Source organism: Phyllobates terribilis, unplaced genomic scaffold (genome assembly GCF_046119375.1).
Source record: "Phyllobates terribilis strain yellow unplaced genomic scaffold, ASM4611937v1 Scaffold_1__5_contigs__length_1240528914, whole genome shotgun sequence".
In the NCBI taxonomy this organism is placed as follows: Eukaryota; Metazoa; Chordata; class Amphibia; order Anura; family Dendrobatidae; genus Phyllobates; species Phyllobates terribilis.
The window spans coordinates 892,155,489-892,175,785 of NW_027362761.1; the positions used below are offsets into that span (position 1 = coordinate 892,155,489).

Sequence of the window (20,297 nt, forward strand, 5' to 3'; positions counted from 1 at the left end):
TTTGTGACGCGCCCCCTGGGCCTGTGCTGTGCAGGGGGATACCCGGAGCCGGATCGCTGGGGGTTGTAGTTCTCCGTGGCGGTGACCCGGTCCGTGCCCAAGGCGGTCAAACCAGTGGCAGTCTATTGGTATTGTAATTGTCCGACTACGCCACCCGTGGATTGCGGTCAATGGGGACCGCCGCTGCGCTGCAGACCGCTGAGGCTGATGTTGTTTGCGCAGCCGAGTATGGGATAACTCCCCACGGGAGAAGTATTGCCTCAGGGCAGCTAGAGTGAATGATGGGAGTGATGGTGTGAGCGTCCCAGAAGTAATGGTGCTGATGCGGCGATGAAACACAGAGACGTGTGGTGCAGTTCAGGGTCTTTACTGATGGTATAACACAGACCCTCCCGGGAGTACTGGTTAGCAGTAGGGGCCTGGTCAGTCTGTAAGCAAGTAGGATCTCCCCTGGCCAGGTGGAGTTGTAGGCCTCCCCGACTATCTGCACTCTTTCCTGGCTACCTTGCTCTATGCGGGTAGAAGTAGGCCACGTCCCTGAGTATACCGTGTGGTGCTCACCCGTATGGCCGGTGACTTGGAGCCTTCCGTTAGCCTCCGCTTCACGATGGCGGTGCTGGTCCCTTGCTTGTGACCGTGCCTCCGGGCTTCTAAGGCCAGAGGACATGGAATCCCCTGCCGGTTGGATTCTGCTGCTGGACCTGGATGTCCCCACAGCCTCGGACTCTGTGTCCGGGTTTAGTGTCTTCAGCCAAGGCGAGCTTTCTAGCTTCCAGCCTCTGGCACTCGCTCCTCCTCCTACAGAGCTCCTGTTGTCACTTTCCCTGTGTCTCCTGTCCTCCAGACCTGACTGTGTCTCTGTCTGGGACTTCACTCCAGGCTCTGACTGCACTAATCCCGCCCCAGACCCAGTTTATAAGGGCAGATTCCTCCCCTCCCAGGTCTGGGTGGGCCGTGTTGCATGCTTAGGGCTCCTGACCAGAGAAACCTCCCACTTGCTCTCAGACATAATATCTCTATTACTGTGGTAACCAGACCCCTGGGGTGCCACATTTGCATCGGATGTTCGGGTATACACTGAGTATCGCGGGTGCTCGAGTGACATGCTCGAGTCTCCGCCCCATATGATTTGTGGCCAAAAAAACCTTGTAGGGATTGCCTGCCATGCACGAGCGATCCCCGCGTGTTTTTTTTTTTGGGTGTCTAACTACCATGAAACATGCAGGGCGGGGACTCGAGCATGTCACTTGAGCACCTGCGATACATGGTGCATACCTGAGTACCCGATGCAAACTTAAGTAGTGAGCACTTTCGCTCAAGACTAATGACAACTTATTCAATTTGATGACCTAATGTTATCAATTTTTGTGTCATACCTCTGGGTTCAAAATGGTCACTATACCCCTTGATAAAATCTTTGAGGGGTCTAGTTTCCAAAATGGGGTCACTTGTGGGGGGTTTCCACTATTTAGGCGCATGAGGGGCTCTCCAAATGCGACATGGCGTCCGCTTTTAATTCCAGCGAATTTTGCGTTCAAAAAGTCACACAGTGCTCCTTTACTTCTGAACCCTGCCGTGCACCCAAACAGTGTATTTCCCCCACCATATGGGGTATCAGCGTACTCAGGAGAAATTGCACAACAGTTTTTGGGGTCCATTTTCTCCTCTCTTCATTGTGAAAATAAAAAATTTGGGGCTAAAACATCATTTTTGTGGAAAAAGTTTGATTTTTTTATTTTCACGGCTCCATGTTATAAACTTCTGTGAAGCACCTGGGGGTTCAGGGTTCTCACCACACATCTAGATAAGTTCCCTGAGGGGTCTAGTTTCCAAAATGGTTTCACTTGTGGGGGGTATCCACTGTTTAGGCACATCAGGGGCTCTTCAAATGCAACATGGCGTCCGCTAATTATTCAAGCAAATTTTACATTCAAAAAGTCAAATGGTGCTCCTTCCCTTTCGAACCCTGCCGTGCTCCCACACAGCAGTTTCCCCCCATATATGGGGTATTGGGGTACTCAGGAGAAATTGCACAGCAAATTTTGGGGTCAATTTTTTTCCTGTTACCCCCTGCAAAAATAAAAAAAATTGGGGTCTAAAGTAACATTTTTGTGAAAAAAAAATAAAAGTTCACTTTTTTCTTCCACAATCCAAAAATTCCTGTGAAGCACCTGAAGGGTTAATAAACTTCTTAAATGTGGTTTTGAGCACCTTGAGGGGTGCAGTTTTTAGAATGATCTCACTTTTGGGTATTTTCTGTCATAAAGGCCCCTCAAAGTCACTTCAAATGTGTTGTGGTCCCAAAAATTGGTTTTATTAATTTTGTTAGAAAAATGAGAAATCGTTGGTCAACTTTTAACCCTTATAACTTCCTAACAAAAAAAATTTTGGTTCCAAATTGTGCTTACGCAAAGTAAATGGGAAATGTTATTTATTAACTATTTTATGTGACATATCTCTCTGACTTAAGGGCATGAAAATTTAAAGTTTGAAAATTGCGAAATTTTCTAAATTTTTGCCAAATTTCCGTTTTTCACAAATAAACGCAAGTCATATTGAAGAAATTTTACCACTCTCATGAAGTACAATATGTCACGAAAAAAGTCTCCGAATCAGTGGGATTCATTGAAGAGTTTCAGAGTTATTACCTCATAAAGTGACAGTGGCCAGAATTGTAAAAATTGGCCTGGTCATTAACGTGCAAACCACCCTCGGGAGTAAAGGGGTTAAAGTCCTGAAAGAGTACAGTAGATAAAGAATACCTTTTTGCTAAATAAAGGTATTAGAAACATTTTTAATTTTTAAATGTGTATAATTTATTTTATAACTATTCTCGGAGAACCCCTTTAAATGACCTTTCGTGGGACATTCAGCCTATACATACACTTGTGATAGCTGTACCTTAGTCAACATCCATATCCCCCAAAGCTGCTCCTGTGCTTGCCTATAAAACCGGGCCACTGAATCTTTATGTACCACTTTACAACATGGCTTGCAGTAAATGTCATTGTCTCTTTTAGAAACAAAATACATGTTTTTTGATTACATGGGTTATGGATCCATAAATGAGTTAGAAATCTGTAAGTGACTGGAGTAACTGCTGGGTGCACTGAATTTCCAGAACTACTACACAATGCAGTTTATAGAACACCATAATACTATTCTGTAGAGTGATCGCCCTATAGAACGGCAGAATGACATATTCGAGGTTTGTACTTTATGGGATCAGATATTTGCTGTGAAATTCTGTACATTGAACTCTTCACCTTTCCGAGTTACTTTATCTGTTGTACCGGAGATAAGCGATTGTAGGTGTGATGCAATGTTAATGTTATCAGAAAAGGTAAAAACAAAGTCCTGTACAAGAAATACAATCCGGTGTATGCCACCTTGTGCCGTGCAGAAGCAAACGCTAGATCTTGACAGCATATAAAGAGAAACCTTGATTGAATTTACAATAGCATTGGCGTGGCTTCATTTTGCTGCTTAAAGACTGCATTCACATTTCGTGGCCATCTGTTTGTTTTTTTTACATCTATTGAAGTAAAGCCCATCTAGTAGTATCTTATCGCTGTAGATTTTCCATTGTGCAGCCATTTTTTAATCCGTAAATCATTAACCATGAATGTTAACAGCCAAATCTTAGGAACTCGCATGCCAATGTGGTTTTCTGCCACCTGAGACTGTAGCTTCAGTATAGCCATGGTTTTATTATAATAAAACATTGAACTAGAAACTTAATCACTTCCTTTATAGAGAGTCCAATAGCCACAAAATATTTAATAAAATTTATTGCAAAAATAGTAGTGCTGTAAATTTAAAGAGCAATGACTATCTTTTTTTGTGAGCCTGCACCTACTGGAGCATCAGAGTGACAATTGCTATTTTTGTGTAGCTAAGAATCATGTATTATTACAGGGGTGGGGAACCTTTTTTCTGCCTCGGGCCATTTGGATATGTATAACATCAGTCTGGGACCTTACAAAATTATCACCTTGAAAATGATCCTGCTCTATTTTGTCAAACAATTAATTCACACCTAATGTGATAGCTAGAGCTGCTTCTCTTTAATAAGGCTGTGATGTTGGGTGGTATTGATGATGTTGCTACACACAATTGCTTTTCCAAGTTTGTGTTGGTCTGGAGCGTAGTCAACTCTTTGCAATAAGTTATGTACAGAACTGATTGCTGCAGTAGTTATTCTGAACACAGATGTATATTTCACTGCATGTCTCCTCAAAGAGGGAAATTCATCACTGCTCACATTACATTTATAGAGTTCAAGCAATGGATTGTCTACTGTATATGACGCGCCCCCTGGGCCATATTCTTTAGGGGGAATATCCGGAGCCGGATCAGATGGGAGTTGTAGTCTTCCGAGTGGCTGTGACCCGGTCCGTGCCCAGGGTGTCAAACTCAGTTGTATGTGGCAGTCCTACAGATGTTATAAGTTCTTTATTGTCGACTACGCCACCCGTTGTATTGCGGTCACTATGGCCGCCGCTGCAGCAGGGTCCGCTGAGGCTGATGGTGTAGGTGCAGCTTTTGGTGGTATAACCCCCCAACGGGTGGGGTATAGCCTCAGGGGGTCAGGTGCAGAGGATGGGGGTTGTGGTGGTGCAGCATAGGTGTTAAAGGAAGACAGAGTCGGGTTGTGCAGTTTAGGGTATTTACTCACTGCTGATGTTCCGGTCACTCCAGCTTCAAGTGACCTCCCGAGCCGTGCTGCGTCCACCAGGTCCTGGATCCAGCCAACCCCCAAGCGAGTCCGGAGCGTGACCCTGAGCTCTCCTTCTGTCCTTTCTCTGGCCGTCCCCACTATTGATCCACCCAGGTCCAGCTCCCTCGGGCCTTCTGTTGGGTGACCCTTGGCCTTGGGTTCCCTGACCCTCCACGTGGTATGCCTTCGTGGTGGATGTGGTGGGTGGCCGTGGCAGACGCTGCCCACGGCCTCCGGTCTCTGGCTGGGGTGTGTTTTTGCCCCCACCAGCTTGGGTTCCGGTACCCTGATGCCGACTCTTCACCCGTAGCTTGAATTTGGGCTCTCAGAGTCCTCTCTTTGTCCCCTCTCTGGGTCTTTCCTTCTTTCTCCTCTCTCTCTCTCTCTAGGGCTTCTCTGCTCCTCTTCCTCTGACTCCTCTGCAAAGGCTGACTGACTGACCCTGTTCTCTGATGGTGCCCACCTTATATACACCCTCTATGTGTGAGCTCAGGTGACCAGCACCCAATGAGCTCCTATCTTTACCCAGGCTGCTCCCCCTATCTGCCCCTACACTACTTGGGATGTACCACCCCCCTCCCACTCCAGCCAGGAACAGACTCGGTCGTACCTGCACATTTCTAAGTGGGAGTACCGTCGGCCTGTTCCTCGGAAATGGGATGTGTGTAGTGCATGCAGCCTACCGAGCTCAGATCCACACTCCATCCTTACCCGGGAGTGGAATATCACACCTCTGGGTTGAGGTGCAATACCCCTGTAGCAGCCGAATCCTCAGGGTGCTACATTCCCCCCTGGTAAATCACAGCACGTCCTCGGGCTGTAAGATAAAAACAACAAAAACATACAAATTTTTGCATAAACATAAACATAATAAAACATCATATAAAACTTTTCATAAAAAACATTCTCGTCGCCTCTGGCTCCTCCTCCGGTCACTGTGCAACGTGTGACCGGGTAAAGTGCGACAGTCTCTTTGGAAAACTGGTTTTCCCTATAAAACCGGTAGGGGGCGCTTTAGGACGCGCAACTATATACAGGGGTAGTGACCGCTCTCAGTCCTCGGCCAGGTAATGGGAATAGGGGTTGACCGCTCTCAGTCCTCGGTCAGTGGGATTTAGGGGTTAAACGGGTAACAGTTCACACTTGCTGGTCCCAACGGGGACTATATTTAGCAACAGTTACAGTTTCAGTTTCAGTTTATGGTGCCCCGACGGGCAACTATTTACAGCTCCTGCTTCGCTGTACTTAACGACGGCGTCCTCCTGCTCTTTCTTTATTGTTACCTTTGGCTCTAGTTTCAGACCCGTCCGGGTCCTCTTGTTCTTCCTCCTCACACCGCAGTTCTTCCTCCGTCAGACGATGCACATGGAGGGCGTAGGGTCCTTTGGCACACCTGTGCCGGGTGAAAGTGACCTCGTCCCCGATGTAAAGGTCACGACCTCTGTGTCCCTCCGGTAGGTGGGACTCAACGTCTCTCCTGGTCACGAAGACGTCGCCTAGGGTGCGGTGGTCTCGGATGAAGCCCCACCCATGCTGCATATTAAACTTTATCACAGTCCCGGTGGTGCGGGGACTATGCGCTGCACGGGGGTCTCTCCTGGCCCGGCTCTTCTGCTCCGCGCTCCTCACTTGAGCTTGCTGTTCCCGGACCCGCCTCTCTCTCCGCTCCCTCTCAAAGTCCTCGAGCTGTTGGCGGCAGCACTCGGCACGCTCCGCTGCAGCTGCCCGAGTCTCTTGAGTGAACCCCATGAGATCTTCTCCGGTGGGGTCCCACTCGAACTGCGCTTCTGCTAGCGGGGGCGAGATCCTCTTTACGGGCTTTGGAGCCGGGATCAGGGGTTCATCCAGGGGTCTCTCTCTCCGGAGTCGGGGATGGTAAAACTCCGGTGGCCATATAAATGGCTGCCCATCCGGGCACGTATGCTGGGCGTACAGGTCCTCTCCCAGATGCGGCACTTTAGGTCTTATGGGCGCGGTGGTGTTAGCGCCCGGGTTGCCCGGGCCTTGCGGCCAGGCCTGGGGTATCTGGAAGGTAAAGGGCACCGTAAGGACGGCGGCGCCCTGGGCTACTTGGCCCTGCGACCAGGCCGGGGGCTCCGCGGAGGTAGGGGGCGCTGTTGGTATTGCGGCGCCCGGGGGTACTAGGCCTTGCGACCAGGCTGGTGGTACTTCCTGCTTGGTCACGCTCGGGGTCGAGGCGTGTGACGTCACAGGGGTCGCGGCTCCCGTTTGAGGCCTAGTCTGCGGCGGTGACGTTGCAGCGACGGGCACAGCAGGATAGACTTCGGGCTCTGCGACGGGGAGCTGGGGCAGGTACGCGGTTTCCCGGTTTGGGGTATAGACGTCCCCTTTACCTGCCTCCACTCGTTCGGCTCCCTTCTCGGCGCCGTCTCCGGCCTTCAGTCCTCCCGCGCCATCCTCAGAGGCGGTCTGTCTCCTCGTCTTGGGTGGCGTGCTCCGCTGACAGGTCTCGGTCTGCTGGGCCATCTCACGGCTCCACTCCGCCAACGTCTCTCGCTGCACCCGGGCCATCCTCCTTGCGAGGCCCTCCAGAGCGGTCTGTGCACACTCCCGGTCTCGGGGGAGCTGTGCTAGGACCTCCACTAGGCCTAGTGGGGTCGTTGTTTCCAGCAGGCTCCTGACCAACGGGTCGGTGCTGCTCTGCTCTCCTTCAGTTGTCTCCAGCAGGCTCCTGGCCAGCGGGCCGGTGCTGCTCTGCTCTCCCTCCTCTGTTTCTAGCAGGCTCCTGGCCAACGGGCCGGTGCTGCTCTGCTTTCTCGCCATCTCCGGGTAATCTCCTCCGAAACTCTTCTCCAGGCTTCTTGCCTCCGGGTGCGCTCGCTCTAGACTGCTCCAGGCGGCACCCATCTTTGTTCTCTCCTTTCGTCTCCTCCCCCTTCGAGGGCGGTCCCGGGGCCACTTGGTGACTGTCAGCTCCAGGGGCTGTTCTTTCACGCTGACAGACACCTCCAGCATCACAGTCTCTGTTGGTGGGGGCGGTTTCCACTTTTGGCGCCATTTTCGGTCCTGGCCCACGATGGGAGGTGGCCTCTTGCCACCCTCTGGCACGCCCATAATGGCGTCCGCTCTTCCAAGGCGGGAATCGCTTCCCAGTGGCGGGAAACTCTGCAGATGGCGGGAAAACGCTGTTAATGGCGGACAACCGGCGGGAATCGACTGGTGATGGGGTCCGATGGCGGGGACCCTCCGGAACCGGCAGGAGACTTCTTTTTGAGGTAAACTCGTTCTTTTCTTCAGGCACGCAGTACCCGGGTGTTGCGGGCACGTAATCCTGCCGACTACGCCAAAGTTGACGCGCCCCCTGGGCCATATTCTTTAGGGGGAATATCCGGAGCCGGATCAGATGGGAGTTGTAGTCTTCCGAGTGGCTGTGACCCGGTCCGTGCCCAGGGTGTCAAACTCAGTTGTATGTGGCAGTCCTACAGATGTTATAAGTTCTTTATTGTCGACTACGCCACCCGTTGTATTGCTATCACTATGGCCGCCGCTGCAGCAGGGTCCGCTGAGGCTGATGGTGTAGGTGCAGCTTTTGGTGGTATAACCCCCCAACGGGTGGGGTATAGCCTCAGGGGGTCAGGTGCAGAGGATGGGGGTTGTGGTGGTGCAGCATAGGTGTTAAAGGAAGACAGAGTCGGGTTGTGCAGTTTAGGGTATTTACTCACTGCTGATGTTCCGGTCACTCCAGCTTCAAGTGACCTCCCGAGCCGTGCTGCGTCCACCAGGTCCTGGATCCAGCCAACCCCCAAGCGAGTCCGGAGCGTGACCCTGAGCTCTCCTTCTGTCCTTTCTCTGGCCGTCCCCACTATTGATCCACCCAGGTCCAGCTCCCTCGGGCCTTCTGTTGGGTGACCCTTGGCCTTGGGTTCCCTGACCCTCCACGTGGTATGCCTTCATGGTGGATGTGGTGGGTGGCCGTGGCAGACGCTGCCCACGGCCTCCGGTCTCTGGCTGGGGTGTGTTTTTGCCCCCACCAGCTTGGGTTCCGGTACCCTGATGCCGACTCTTCACCCGTAGCTTGAATTTGGGCTCTCAGAGTCCTCTCTTTGTCCCCTCTCTGGGTCTTTCCTTCTTTCTCCTCTCTCTCTCTCTCTAGGGCTTCTCTGCTCCTCTTCCTCTGACTCCTCTGCAAAGGCTGACTGACTGACCCTGTTCTCTGATGGTGCCCACCTTATATACACCCTCTATGTGTGAGCTCAGGTGACCAGCACCCAATGAGCTCCTATCTTTACCCAGGCTGCTCCCCCTATCTGCCCCTACACTACTTGGGATGTACCACCCCCCTCCCACTCCAGCCAGGAACAGACTCGGTCGTACCTGCACATTTCTAAGTGGGAGTACCGTCGGCCTGTTCCTCGGAAATGGGATGTGTGTAGTGCATGCAGCCTACCGAGCTCAGATCCACACTCCATCCTTACCCGGGAGTGGAATATCACACCTCTGGGTTGAGGTGCAATACCCCTGTAGCAGCCGAATCCTCAGGGTGCTACATATACATCACATAGGACATACCGAGACTGCTGTATATACATCACCTAGGAGACACTGAGACTGTTGTATATACATCACATAGGAAACAGAGATTGTGTCTCCTATGCAGGGCTGTGGAGCCTGTAAGCCAAACCTCCAACTCCGACTCCTCAATTTCTATGACACCAACTCCACAACTCTGACTCCCTCATCCATGGCTCATGTTTAAGTGATAAATTTACTGTAGCAAAGATTAATCTCAGCTAAAAGTCTAGACCCTTAGATCAGGAATAGGACATGAAAAAAATATTCCCCACAAACTGCATTGAACTACTGTACCAAATTTATTATATATTTTAAGAGTTGGAGTCGGTCCATTTTTTACTGACTCCACCAAAATGGACACCGACTCCAACTCCACAGCCCTGATTTATAGGACATTTCCTAACTTTCACAAATTCTTATGAAAAAAATATTCCCTACAAACTGGATTGAACTACTGTAACCAATTTATTATATATTTTAGGAGTTGGAGTCTTTCCATTTTATACCGACTCCGATTCCGACTCCACCAAAATGGACACAGACTCCAACTCCACAGCCCTGCTCCTATATGATATACAAACCAGACTCCTGTATAGAATACATAGGAAACACTGAGACTGCTGAATATACATCACATAGGAGCCACAGAGACTGATGTATACATCACATAGGAGACACCATGTCTGCCGTATATACATCACATAGGGGACACCGAGACTGCTATATATACACTACACAAAATATAAAGGTGCTAGGATAATGGACAAAATCAGGGAACATAATTCCAAAAATAATGTGGGGAACTCCCAATAGAATTGGGAAACAACAAAGCAAGAAATGCAATATATTGACCCCAAAATAGATAGGAAATAGTAAAAAAAAAAAAAAAAAAAAAACTTATTTGGTTAAAAATTACATTTTATTGAAAAAGTAAAAAAAATGAATACGCAACATGACATGAGTAATCATAATAAATGTAATAATTTTTGTATTATTATTAAAAAGTCATAAGTAATTGGGTAGCAAAAGAAAATTAAGACACATGTAAAATATATATATCTGACAGTTGGTCATACGGTAATCATAGATAGACATTCATTCAAAAGACCTCAATGTAATGTTGTGGTATGACCACTAGATTGCATCCTGATGTAATTGTATATAGGAAACCTCTTGTAGATGGGGGCCAAAAACGCAGTAATGAAAGAGGTCAAATGACACGAGTATCAATGCAATGCAAAGGTATAAATGAACTATGAATGAAGAAGCAGCACCAGTGCTTTCCCGTAAAGTGCTTTGTGCCTGTGTGTCAATGGCACTGATGTGTGTTTCGCATGGGCTTCTTTGGGGGGCTTGTAAATACAAGACATAGGAGACACAAAGACTGCTGTATATAAATCAAATAGACACTGAAACTGCTGTATACATGACAGGATAAGCCAAGACTGCTGTATATACAGTGCCTACAAGTAGTATTCAACCCCCTGCAGATTTAGCTGGTTTGATAAGATGCAAATAAGTTAGAGCCTTCAAACTGCAAACGAGAGTAGGTTTTATGAACAGAAGCATAAATCTTACAAACCAAAAAGTTATGTTGCTCAGTTGAATTTTATTAAATTTTAAACATAAAAGTGTGGGTCAATTATTATACAACCCCTATGTTTAATATTTTGTGGAATAACCCTTGTTTGCAATTACAGCTAATAATCGTCTTTTATAAGACCTGATCAGGCCGGCACAGGTGTGTGGAGTTATCTTGGCCCACTCCTCCATGCAGATCTTCTCCAAGTTATCTAGGTTCTTTGGGTGTCTCATGTGGACTTTATTCTTGAGCTCCTTCCACAAGTTTTCAATTGGGTTAAGTCCAGGAGACTGACTAGGCCACTTCAACACCTTGACTTTTTCCCTATTGAACCAGGCCTTGGTTTTCTTGGCTGTGTGCTTTGGGTCGTTGTCTTGTTGGAAGATGAAATTACGACCCATCTTAAGATCCTTGATGGAGGAGCGGAGGTTCTTGGCCAAAATCTCCAGGTAGGCCGTGCTATCCATCTTCCCATGGATGCGGACCAGATGGCCAGGCCCCTTGGCAGAGAAACAGCCCCACAGCATGATGCTGCCACCACCATGCTTGACTGTAGGGATGGTATTCTTGGGGTCGTATGCAGTGCCATCCAGTCTCCAAACGTCACGTGTGTGGTTGGCACCAAAGATCTCGATCTTGGTCTCATCAGACCATAGAACCTTGAACCAGTCTGTCTCCGAGTCCTCCAAGTGATCATGAGCAAACTGTAGATGAGCCTTGACATGACGCTTTGAAAGTAAAGGTACCTTACGGGCTCGTCTGGAACGGAGACCATTGCTGTGGAGTACGTTACTTATGGTATTGACTGAAACCAATGTCCCCACTGCCATGAGATCTTCTCGGAGCGCCTTCCTTGTTGTCCTTGGGTTAGCCTTGACTCTTCGGACAAGCCTGGCCTCGGCACGGGAGGACACTTTCAAAGGCTGTCCTGGCCGTGGAAGGCTAACAGTAGTTCCATAAGCCTTCCACTTACGGATGATGCTCCCAACAGTGGAGACAGGTAGGCCCAACTCCTTGGAAAGGGTTTTGTACCCCTTGCCAGCCTTGTGACCCTCCACGATCTTGTCTCTGATGGCCTCGGAATGCTCCTTTGTCTTTCCCATGTTGACCCTGTCTGAGTGCTGTTCACAAGTTTGGGGAGGGTCTTAAATAGTCAGAAAAGGCTGGCAAAAGAGATCTTTAATCCACACATGTGAAGCTCATTATTCTTGGTGCCTGAACTACTTCTTAATACTTTAGGGGGACCAAACAGAATTCTTGTGGTTTGAGGGGTTGAATAATAAATGACACTCTGAATTAACTTTTTACGTTTTAAAAAAATAAAAAAATTTGCTGCAGTGCATTTCCCACTTCCAGGCTGATCTACAGTACAAATGTCACAATGCCAAGTTAATTCCGCATGTGTCAACCAGCTAAATCTGCAGGGGGTTGAATACTACTTGTAGGCACTGTACATCACATAGGATGCACTGGGGCTGGTGCATATACATCACACTGGAGATACTGACGCTGGAACATATACTTTACATAGGAGATGCTGGAGCTGAAGCTTATACATCAATAGGAGATGCTGGGGCAGCAACATACAAATCACATAGGAGACGCTGGGGCCACAGCATATGCATCACATAGGAGACGCTGGGGCTGCAGCATATGCATCACATAGAAAACGTTGGGGCCGCAGCATATTCATCACATATGTGATGCATATGCTCTAGCATCTCCTATATGATGAATATGCTGCGGCCCCAACGTTTTCTATGTGATGCATATGCTGCAGCCCCAGCGTCTCCTATGTGATGCATATGCTCTAGCATCTCCTAGGAGATGTTGAAGCTGGAGCACATAAATCACATAAGAGATGCAGGACCTGAAGCAGCCACATTACACGTAGGAGATGCTAAGGCTGGAACGTCACTTAAGAGATACTGGGGCTGCTGTCTTAGTGGGACAGGAGCACATAGTGCAATGACTACACCCACAAAGAATGTACGGATGCTGGCATTGGCCAGCATCAGCATTTAATCCTTCATTGCATGCGCCCAGGCGTTCAGTAATGTAAAGAGTAATTAAACGGATGGCAAAATGGGGCTCCCGGCCGAAGCACTATTGTCCCTGGGAATTTTCCCGTGGGCCAGAGAAAAGGACGGCCCACGAGCTGAAGCTTCCCCAACCCTGAAGTATTAGAAGTCTGTGTGTGAGTCTGGCCTTCTGCTAATATTCTAATGTCTGATTACCACTACTTTACTCCAATGATCGTGTAATGACATATAGTTTACTAGCAGTAAGGGTCTCTTCACCTCACATCTATGAATTCTGTTTATCTCCCCCCATAAACCTTATATGGCAGTAGCCTAAACAATATTTTGGCTACCAGTTATCTCGCCTGGCTCTCCCATACATAGGAGCACTTCATTTGCTGAGCGCTTCTGTCCTCTTCGAGTGAGTTGCTGCCTGACATCTCTGGTGGTGGCTTCTCTTCTAAAAAACAAAAGGATTGGCAGTCTGGAATCTCCCCAAATCTAATCTGTTGGTGGAGAGTTTGGTGTCCCCATACACATAAGACTATTGTCTGAACCCATTAATATTGGTGGGTACTGCCAAAGTTAGTCTTATCTATATGGAGGCTTTTCGATGTGTGCATCTTAAGTATGTCACTGTATAGCCAACGGGGCATGGGACCCCATATAATCACAAAGGAGAATTAATAGCTGTATCAGCATATATGCCGGGACATTTCCTGCTGCATTCATAAAATGGCGTCTGACTCAGAACAGCCTCCCCAGCATATTAATAGTTGTGACTTGAAATTATATATAAAAATTTCAATTTAAAAACACTGTTCATCTAATTAAATTTTTTTTCTATTCCAGTTCGCCTTCATGACAGCATATCAGAAGAAGGTTACCATTACTTAGTCTTTGACTTGTAAGTAAAACTTATTAAGTTTATTCATGGTTATTAATATTTTTCGATTATGATAATTTATTGGCTGGCAGTTTTGTTCCAGAAAATTATTTTTCACACCTGTGCACCGAACCTATATGACTCCATTATACTGAGCCATACAACTGTACAAGCTTCACCAGACTCCTAGTGTTGGTATATATTTCTTATTAGGAGCATACCGAGTTTGGTGGCACATTCTTTAATTCTCTTTCAGATTTATCCCGGATTATTAAGCAACCACCAATATACAAGCTGGTTGGATGTAGTTTACTGGCCTATTTAGACAGACTGATGAAGATTCTACATAGCATGATATTTTATACAAAGAGATCGTAGTTATTGGCAGCCCATCACTTGTTTACACGAGGCAATGTGCTGCCGATAATGATGATTTTTATGCTGGCATAAAAATCATCGCACTCAAAGAACCAGCATTTTGCTCATTCGTTAGTTATTGCCAGCCTGTTTAGATGGGCTAATAATTGGGATTATTTACGGATTATTGGCTCTTCTAAATGAAGGTATATAGCAAACCATCTAGGACCTTTGCACCTATGAGGCAGGTGTATTTAGACTCTGTAGATGTGAATCTTGTTATAAGGGCACCTGATGAATGGCATGTTCCTTCTTGAATTGAATGGCATCAGTCACTAGACAGAAACTTGATTATAGAGAACGATGATTGGCTCTCAAGGTGGTGGTAGAATTGTCTCAAGAAAGCAATAGACAGATAACGGCACCTGATTATTTTGAATATAATGTTAATTTGTTAAGAAGTGAAAAGAATAATGAAATACCACAAAGACTGGCCAATGTTGGTCCCTTGAACTTTGATCACAGCCTTTAAAGAAATCTGGAGCAGTGGTTATCTATTATACAGAAAGTCTAGTGTTACACCCATATGAAGTCCTGTTTACACTGGCCGCAGCGCACTTATTTCTGAATAACTGCCCAGTATAGAGGCAGGGGAGATGAAGGATACATGATAGTGTTATCGGTTATTGCTGATCATAATCGGCCATGCCTGCATAAAAGTGAACAGCAGCACAATATGTAAATGCCGCTCATAGTAAGGTCATGGACAATGGCTATTGCTGCCTAGCACAGTGTTCTCACGAGAGTCATCACCAGGCAACAATGACTCTCTTCGCTCCCTAAAATTCCCTTGCAATTCCACTGTTTGTATTTTTTACGCTTAGTTTTGGGCCATTCACTTTCAATGTAAAATCCTGGTACCTTTGTTTTATCACTCATACAGTTCTGATACCAAATTTATATAGCTCTTTTTATTTTAAAATGCATAAAAATTACTTCGGTTCCCACTGCTTTTTAAAAAAAAAAAATAGTTTTTTGAGCAACCAAGCTTTTTCTAAGGCTTGTTTTTTTTGCAGGGCAAGTTGTAGATTTTTATTGGTAGCATTTTGAGGTTTATACAATTTTGTGATCTCTCTTTATTCCATTTATTTTGGGGGGGAGTCGTGTGGGGCGGATTGCTTTACCAATTTTGCCACTTCAATTTTTTATTTTTCATTTAGGCATTCATCTTGTGAGATAAATACTTTTAGCTCAGACAATTATCCATGTGATATTACAAAATGTGGAAAACACAGTTAGAACTCTTACGTGAAGCACTGTCTGAATGAGGCCTAACTGACCCAGGTTTTTACAATCCTTCACAATGACTTGTAGCTACTGTAATTAGATGTTGCCATTGATGTGGTTGAGCTAATATCCTGGGTAACAAACCCCATACTGAAAATTGAAGATGATATCTTCACCTAAAAAGCTACGGTGTTACCTGATTTTATGCTTCTTTGTACTTTTGCGCTGGTTATTTTTGCTGTAGTTTCTTCTTTTCCATTGGTTTTATAGCAGCTTTTATTATTACTCTAAACCTGTGCTGTTTGACCTGGAACATTACATTGTAACTTCGCCTTGACTTAACATTTAGAATTTCTTTTTTTAGGTCCTTGAGTGCAACATTCACCGTAGTTGGCAATTGCCCTACTGACATGTACCAGTGGTTGCAATATGTGTTTTCGACTTGTGAGATTGTACCTCTGTGCTAGGTCCAAGGCTACGGAGGCTCGTAGCTCTCGAGATCCCGTCATACTTTTAAGTATTGTTCATCTCATTAATTCATTGCTTATGAACAAGCCGCCTGCAGTGCTTATTTTAATGATAATACATGACAGTGGCATATTGCTGCCATTCCACCCCCACACAACTGTTCCTGGCTTAATCGTTGCTTTTAGGCGCTGTGGGAATTAACCATGTCATACTGAGGTATCTTCATATGGCATCCTACACTGCGAGAAGGGGACCTTTAATTCTGAATAAATAAGCTCTACCAGTAGCCACTGACTGCTATGGAATTAGTGTCAGTGCTAATTGCTTTGTTTTTCAGATGAAGACATTTGCCTCATTTGTGTGCTACCCAACTGCAGCTTCCCATGTATAGACAACCCCTGACTATTTAGCATTTAACTATTCATTTAGAAGCTTTGCATCCAGCTTTAGACCTCATAAACTATCCTATTCTAGACCTTTTAGGCTTCTTTGGTTTTGTTTCTCCTGCACAATTACTTTGCAGGTTACATAAACTCCTATGATAGCATAGGACGATCTAAACGTTACAATGATATAATAGTTCTTATAAGTAGCTTGTTGATTATATCACAGATAAAAATGGTAGACAGTCATGTAGAGAGACTAGGAAACTAAAGATACCCCACAAAATGCAAGGGGGATATGTGAGCCACCCCAGTTACTGTCCTCTTTTTTTTTTTGTTTTTTTGTATATTTATTCACTTTACTTCATTTTATGTTAATTCAAAGAGTAAAAAAAAATTCTTACTTTTTTTTTTTTTTTTAATATTCAGAAAAAAGACCCCTGAAAAGTATGCTGCTCAGCAGACAAAAGCGCGCACACAGACCGGGATACGGATTTAATAGAAAGTGTTAGCTTATGCTTTCTATTGAATCCATACTCTGATCTGTGAAGCGGACAAATCCTGTCTGAGTGCGCACAGTCTGCTCAGCGGCACACTGGTTGGGGGTCTATTAAGCGATCAGTGGGGATCTCAGGACCTGGACCCACATGGAATTGCAGGTAATCCAAGTGCCTTCTAAAGATGAAAACTGGGGAAAAAGTTTAGTTGCTTTAAGATCAAGCTTAAGTTGCTACCTTACTTGGATCTTTCATTAGACTGTGCTGTACTCTATGGAGACAGGTATATGTTATTCAAAGGGAAGTAGCGCCCATAGCAGCAGACCATTAGAAAGCCCATGAGTCAGGGGGCCTGGTGTCAAATGCAGCCTCTCTCCCTCACCCCACGCATCTGGATTTCAATGGTGTCTGCAGATACAGTTGAATACAATCCCTCCTCCACCATTCAGGCTGCCTATGTGAAGCCTGGTGCAGCAGGCATGATGACACCACTAGATCACACCTGCTGTGCGGAGACTTAGTACAAATGCTGCCCAAGTGGAGCAGCACATCAGGGGAACTCGGCTAGGCAAGTAGTTTTTTATTATTATTTAGTCAGTCAGTACTTGTGAGAGGCTCGTAATATGTATAGGGGGCTGCGCTATGGGGGCGTCATGCTGTGTATAGGCAGTATGACGACCCCATAGCTGTGTATAGGGGCTATGGGGCCATCATACTGTGTATAGGGGGTTGCTAGGCCATAATACTGTGTATAGAGGGTTGTAGTTGCCATATTCTGTATAGGGGCTGTCAGGTCATCTCACTATATATAAGGGGCTGTGGGACCATCATACTGTGCATGGCAGGTCTATAGGACCATCATACTGTGCATAAAGGGGTTGTGGGGGCCATCATACTGTCTTTAGAGGTGCTATGGGACCATCAGATTGTTTATATGGGACTAATGGTCCATCATACATTGTGTAGGGGCTGTGGGGGGGCATCATGCTGTTTATAGGAGGCTATGGGACCATCATACTCTGAAATGGTGGGGCTGTTATATTGCATATATAGGGCAGTGGGGCCATCATACTTCATGTAGGGAGGCTGTGAGGCTTTCATATTGTGTTTTGGGGAGGTGTAGGGCAATCATACTATGTATAGGGGGGCTGTGAAGCCATCATACTGTATGTAGGAGAGCGGGTGGGGCATGATTCTGCATCATATGTGTTGCCGGGCTTTGCTTACCATTATACTGCATAGTGGGCTCATTTTGGGGATATCATAGTATGTTAAGGCTTCTTACTATGCTGGGGTCAACCTTGGGTAATTATACTGTATTTTGGGGGGTAAATTAACTATCATACTGTATGTGGGGTGGGGTATTTTTGGTGACCCCTTACTCCATGTGGACCGTGACAAGGGTATGATAGTTGGTAAAAACACTAAGCAAATTCTGTAGGGGCACAATTATTATATCCGCAATGCACGTCCCTCTCTCTGTGTATAAAAGGTGGGAGGTACACCCTGTGACTGCGCAAATGGGCCATGACCCCACCTACACCGCCAAATGTTTTGGGGGTTTTTTATGGAGGAGGGGGCTTAAGTAGGATTTCTGCTATGGGGCCCCATGATTTCTATGTACACCCCTGGTTATCCAGTTTGGTACAAAAAATAATGTGCTATAATAGCGATTATAGAATACACCAAAACCACATTTTATGACCCTGACTCCAGACTCATAAGCTGTTTTTGTTGTATTCTGCCATCACTCCTAATAGCCAAATCGTACAATGATTCCTTGCATTGTTTTGGCTATTAGGAGAGTAGACCTGTTCCCCACACTATGCTTTCCTATGTAGTCTGAAGACAGATCTACCTTCATATGATGTTTATTATTTGGTGAATATATTTCACTAATTTGGGGGTGTGTGTTTTGTTTTTCTCTTGCATTGCTTGGGGGATAAAGAGTAACTTATTGGGTTGTGTGCTATGTTCTGTCATAGGTCTATGTTTAGCAGGAGCAGTGTTAATGTTTTTAAGCAAACTTGGAGATGAAAGCGGATATAAAACCTGCACTGCTGAGGATCCAATATACGATAGGAAACCAGGTGCGGTATGGATGCGGTTTTATTTCTCAACGCGTTTCGAGGTGATCATACCTCTTCATCAGGACAAACCACAATGACCATGATCTTGATGAAGAGGTATGATCACCTCGAAACTTACTGACAAATAAAACCACATCCATACCGCACCTGGTTTCCTATCGTATATTGGATTCTCGGCAGCGCTGGATTTATATCCACTTTCATCTCCAAGTTTGCTTACTATCGGTTTGGTGGATATGCAGCAGCCATCTTTGCTTAAAAGCTAACAAAGGGGTTGCGACTTTCACAACCCCACAGGTGAGCAAATCCTGTTTTAGGCTGCGTGCCCACTGTGCGTTTTTCAAGCGTTTTTGCCGCGGAATTTCCGCAGCGAAAACGCTTAAAAAAACGCTTGGTAATATATGCCCCATGGTCCCCAATGATAATCCGCATGTGCTGTGCACATGCTGCGGAAATTTACGCTGCGAATTATCATTGCAGAAAAATCCGCAGCATGTCCATTAATTTTGTGGACACACAGTGTAATTGCCGCCATTGACTTGCATTGAATTGCTTAATATCCGCATGACTACATGTGCACATGCGGATATTAAGCGATTCAATGTGCGGATGGTATCCGGGTCTAGAGAAGAGGAGACTCTCATCCAGACCCGGGTACCATAGGACCAGTTAAAAAAAAGAATATAAAATAAAAAATATACATTATACTCACCTTCTGATGTCCCCCGATCTCCTCTATGGTGCGTCCTGGCTCCCCGGTGGCTCACGATGGTGTAAAAGAACCTTCCATGACGTCATTTAGTCATGTGACAGGCAGGGGTGGATTAAGAGTAGCAAGGGCCCCGGGCAGTTTAGAAGGCGCGGGCCCCCCCCCCACACCTGATTTATCACGTGACATGTCACATGATCCCCTGTGATAGATCATGTGATAGTTCACGGGAAATTAATTTGGCACAATATTAATTGTGCTGCCTCATCTGAGAGCAGCACAATATTGGGGCAGATACCCTGATTCCAGCGATGTGTCACTTTTTCAGCTGCTTGTTGTCATTTTGAGAAAATCACCGTTTTATCTGCTGCAGATCTAGCAGCTCTCTGAATGCTGCGCTCTGTATAGCCCCACCCACACCACTGATTGGCAGCTTTCTGCCCATGCTCAGTGTACACAGAAATCTACTGATCAGTGATGGGGGTGGGGTCCTACAGAACTTACTAGTCATCTAGTGATAATTACCTTCTGACAAATCAATGATTTTATCAAAACAACACTAAGCAGCCCAGTAAGTGACACATTACTGGAATCAGTGCCTCTAACCCTACATTATGCTGCTCTCAGATTAGGTGTCAAAAACCTGATGACAGATTCCCTTTAAAGGAGCTGTAAACACAAAAAAGTTTGTATTAAAAAAAATACAAGCCATTTGTGAAATTAACGTTTTTTCATTGTTAATTCACATTAGACTGTATCTTCAA

The 20,297-nt window shown here is 46.1% G+C and overlaps 1 protein-coding gene across 15 annotated transcripts in view; it reads left to right on the forward strand.

The window, feature by feature from the left end:
- Positions 1 to 20,297, forward strand: part of CAMK2D (calcium/calmodulin dependent protein kinase II delta) — a 330,223-nt gene that overhangs the window by 179,862 nt on the left and 130,064 nt on the right. For all 15 annotated transcript variants that reach the window (XM_073639954.1, XM_073639974.1, XM_073639984.1 and 12 more), the window contains exon 4: positions 13,709 to 13,763. In XM_073639954.1, coding sequence (XP_073496055.1) covers positions 13,709 to 13,763 — 55 coding nt within the window. The remainder of the gene's footprint in view (positions 1 to 13,708; positions 13,764 to 20,297) is intronic.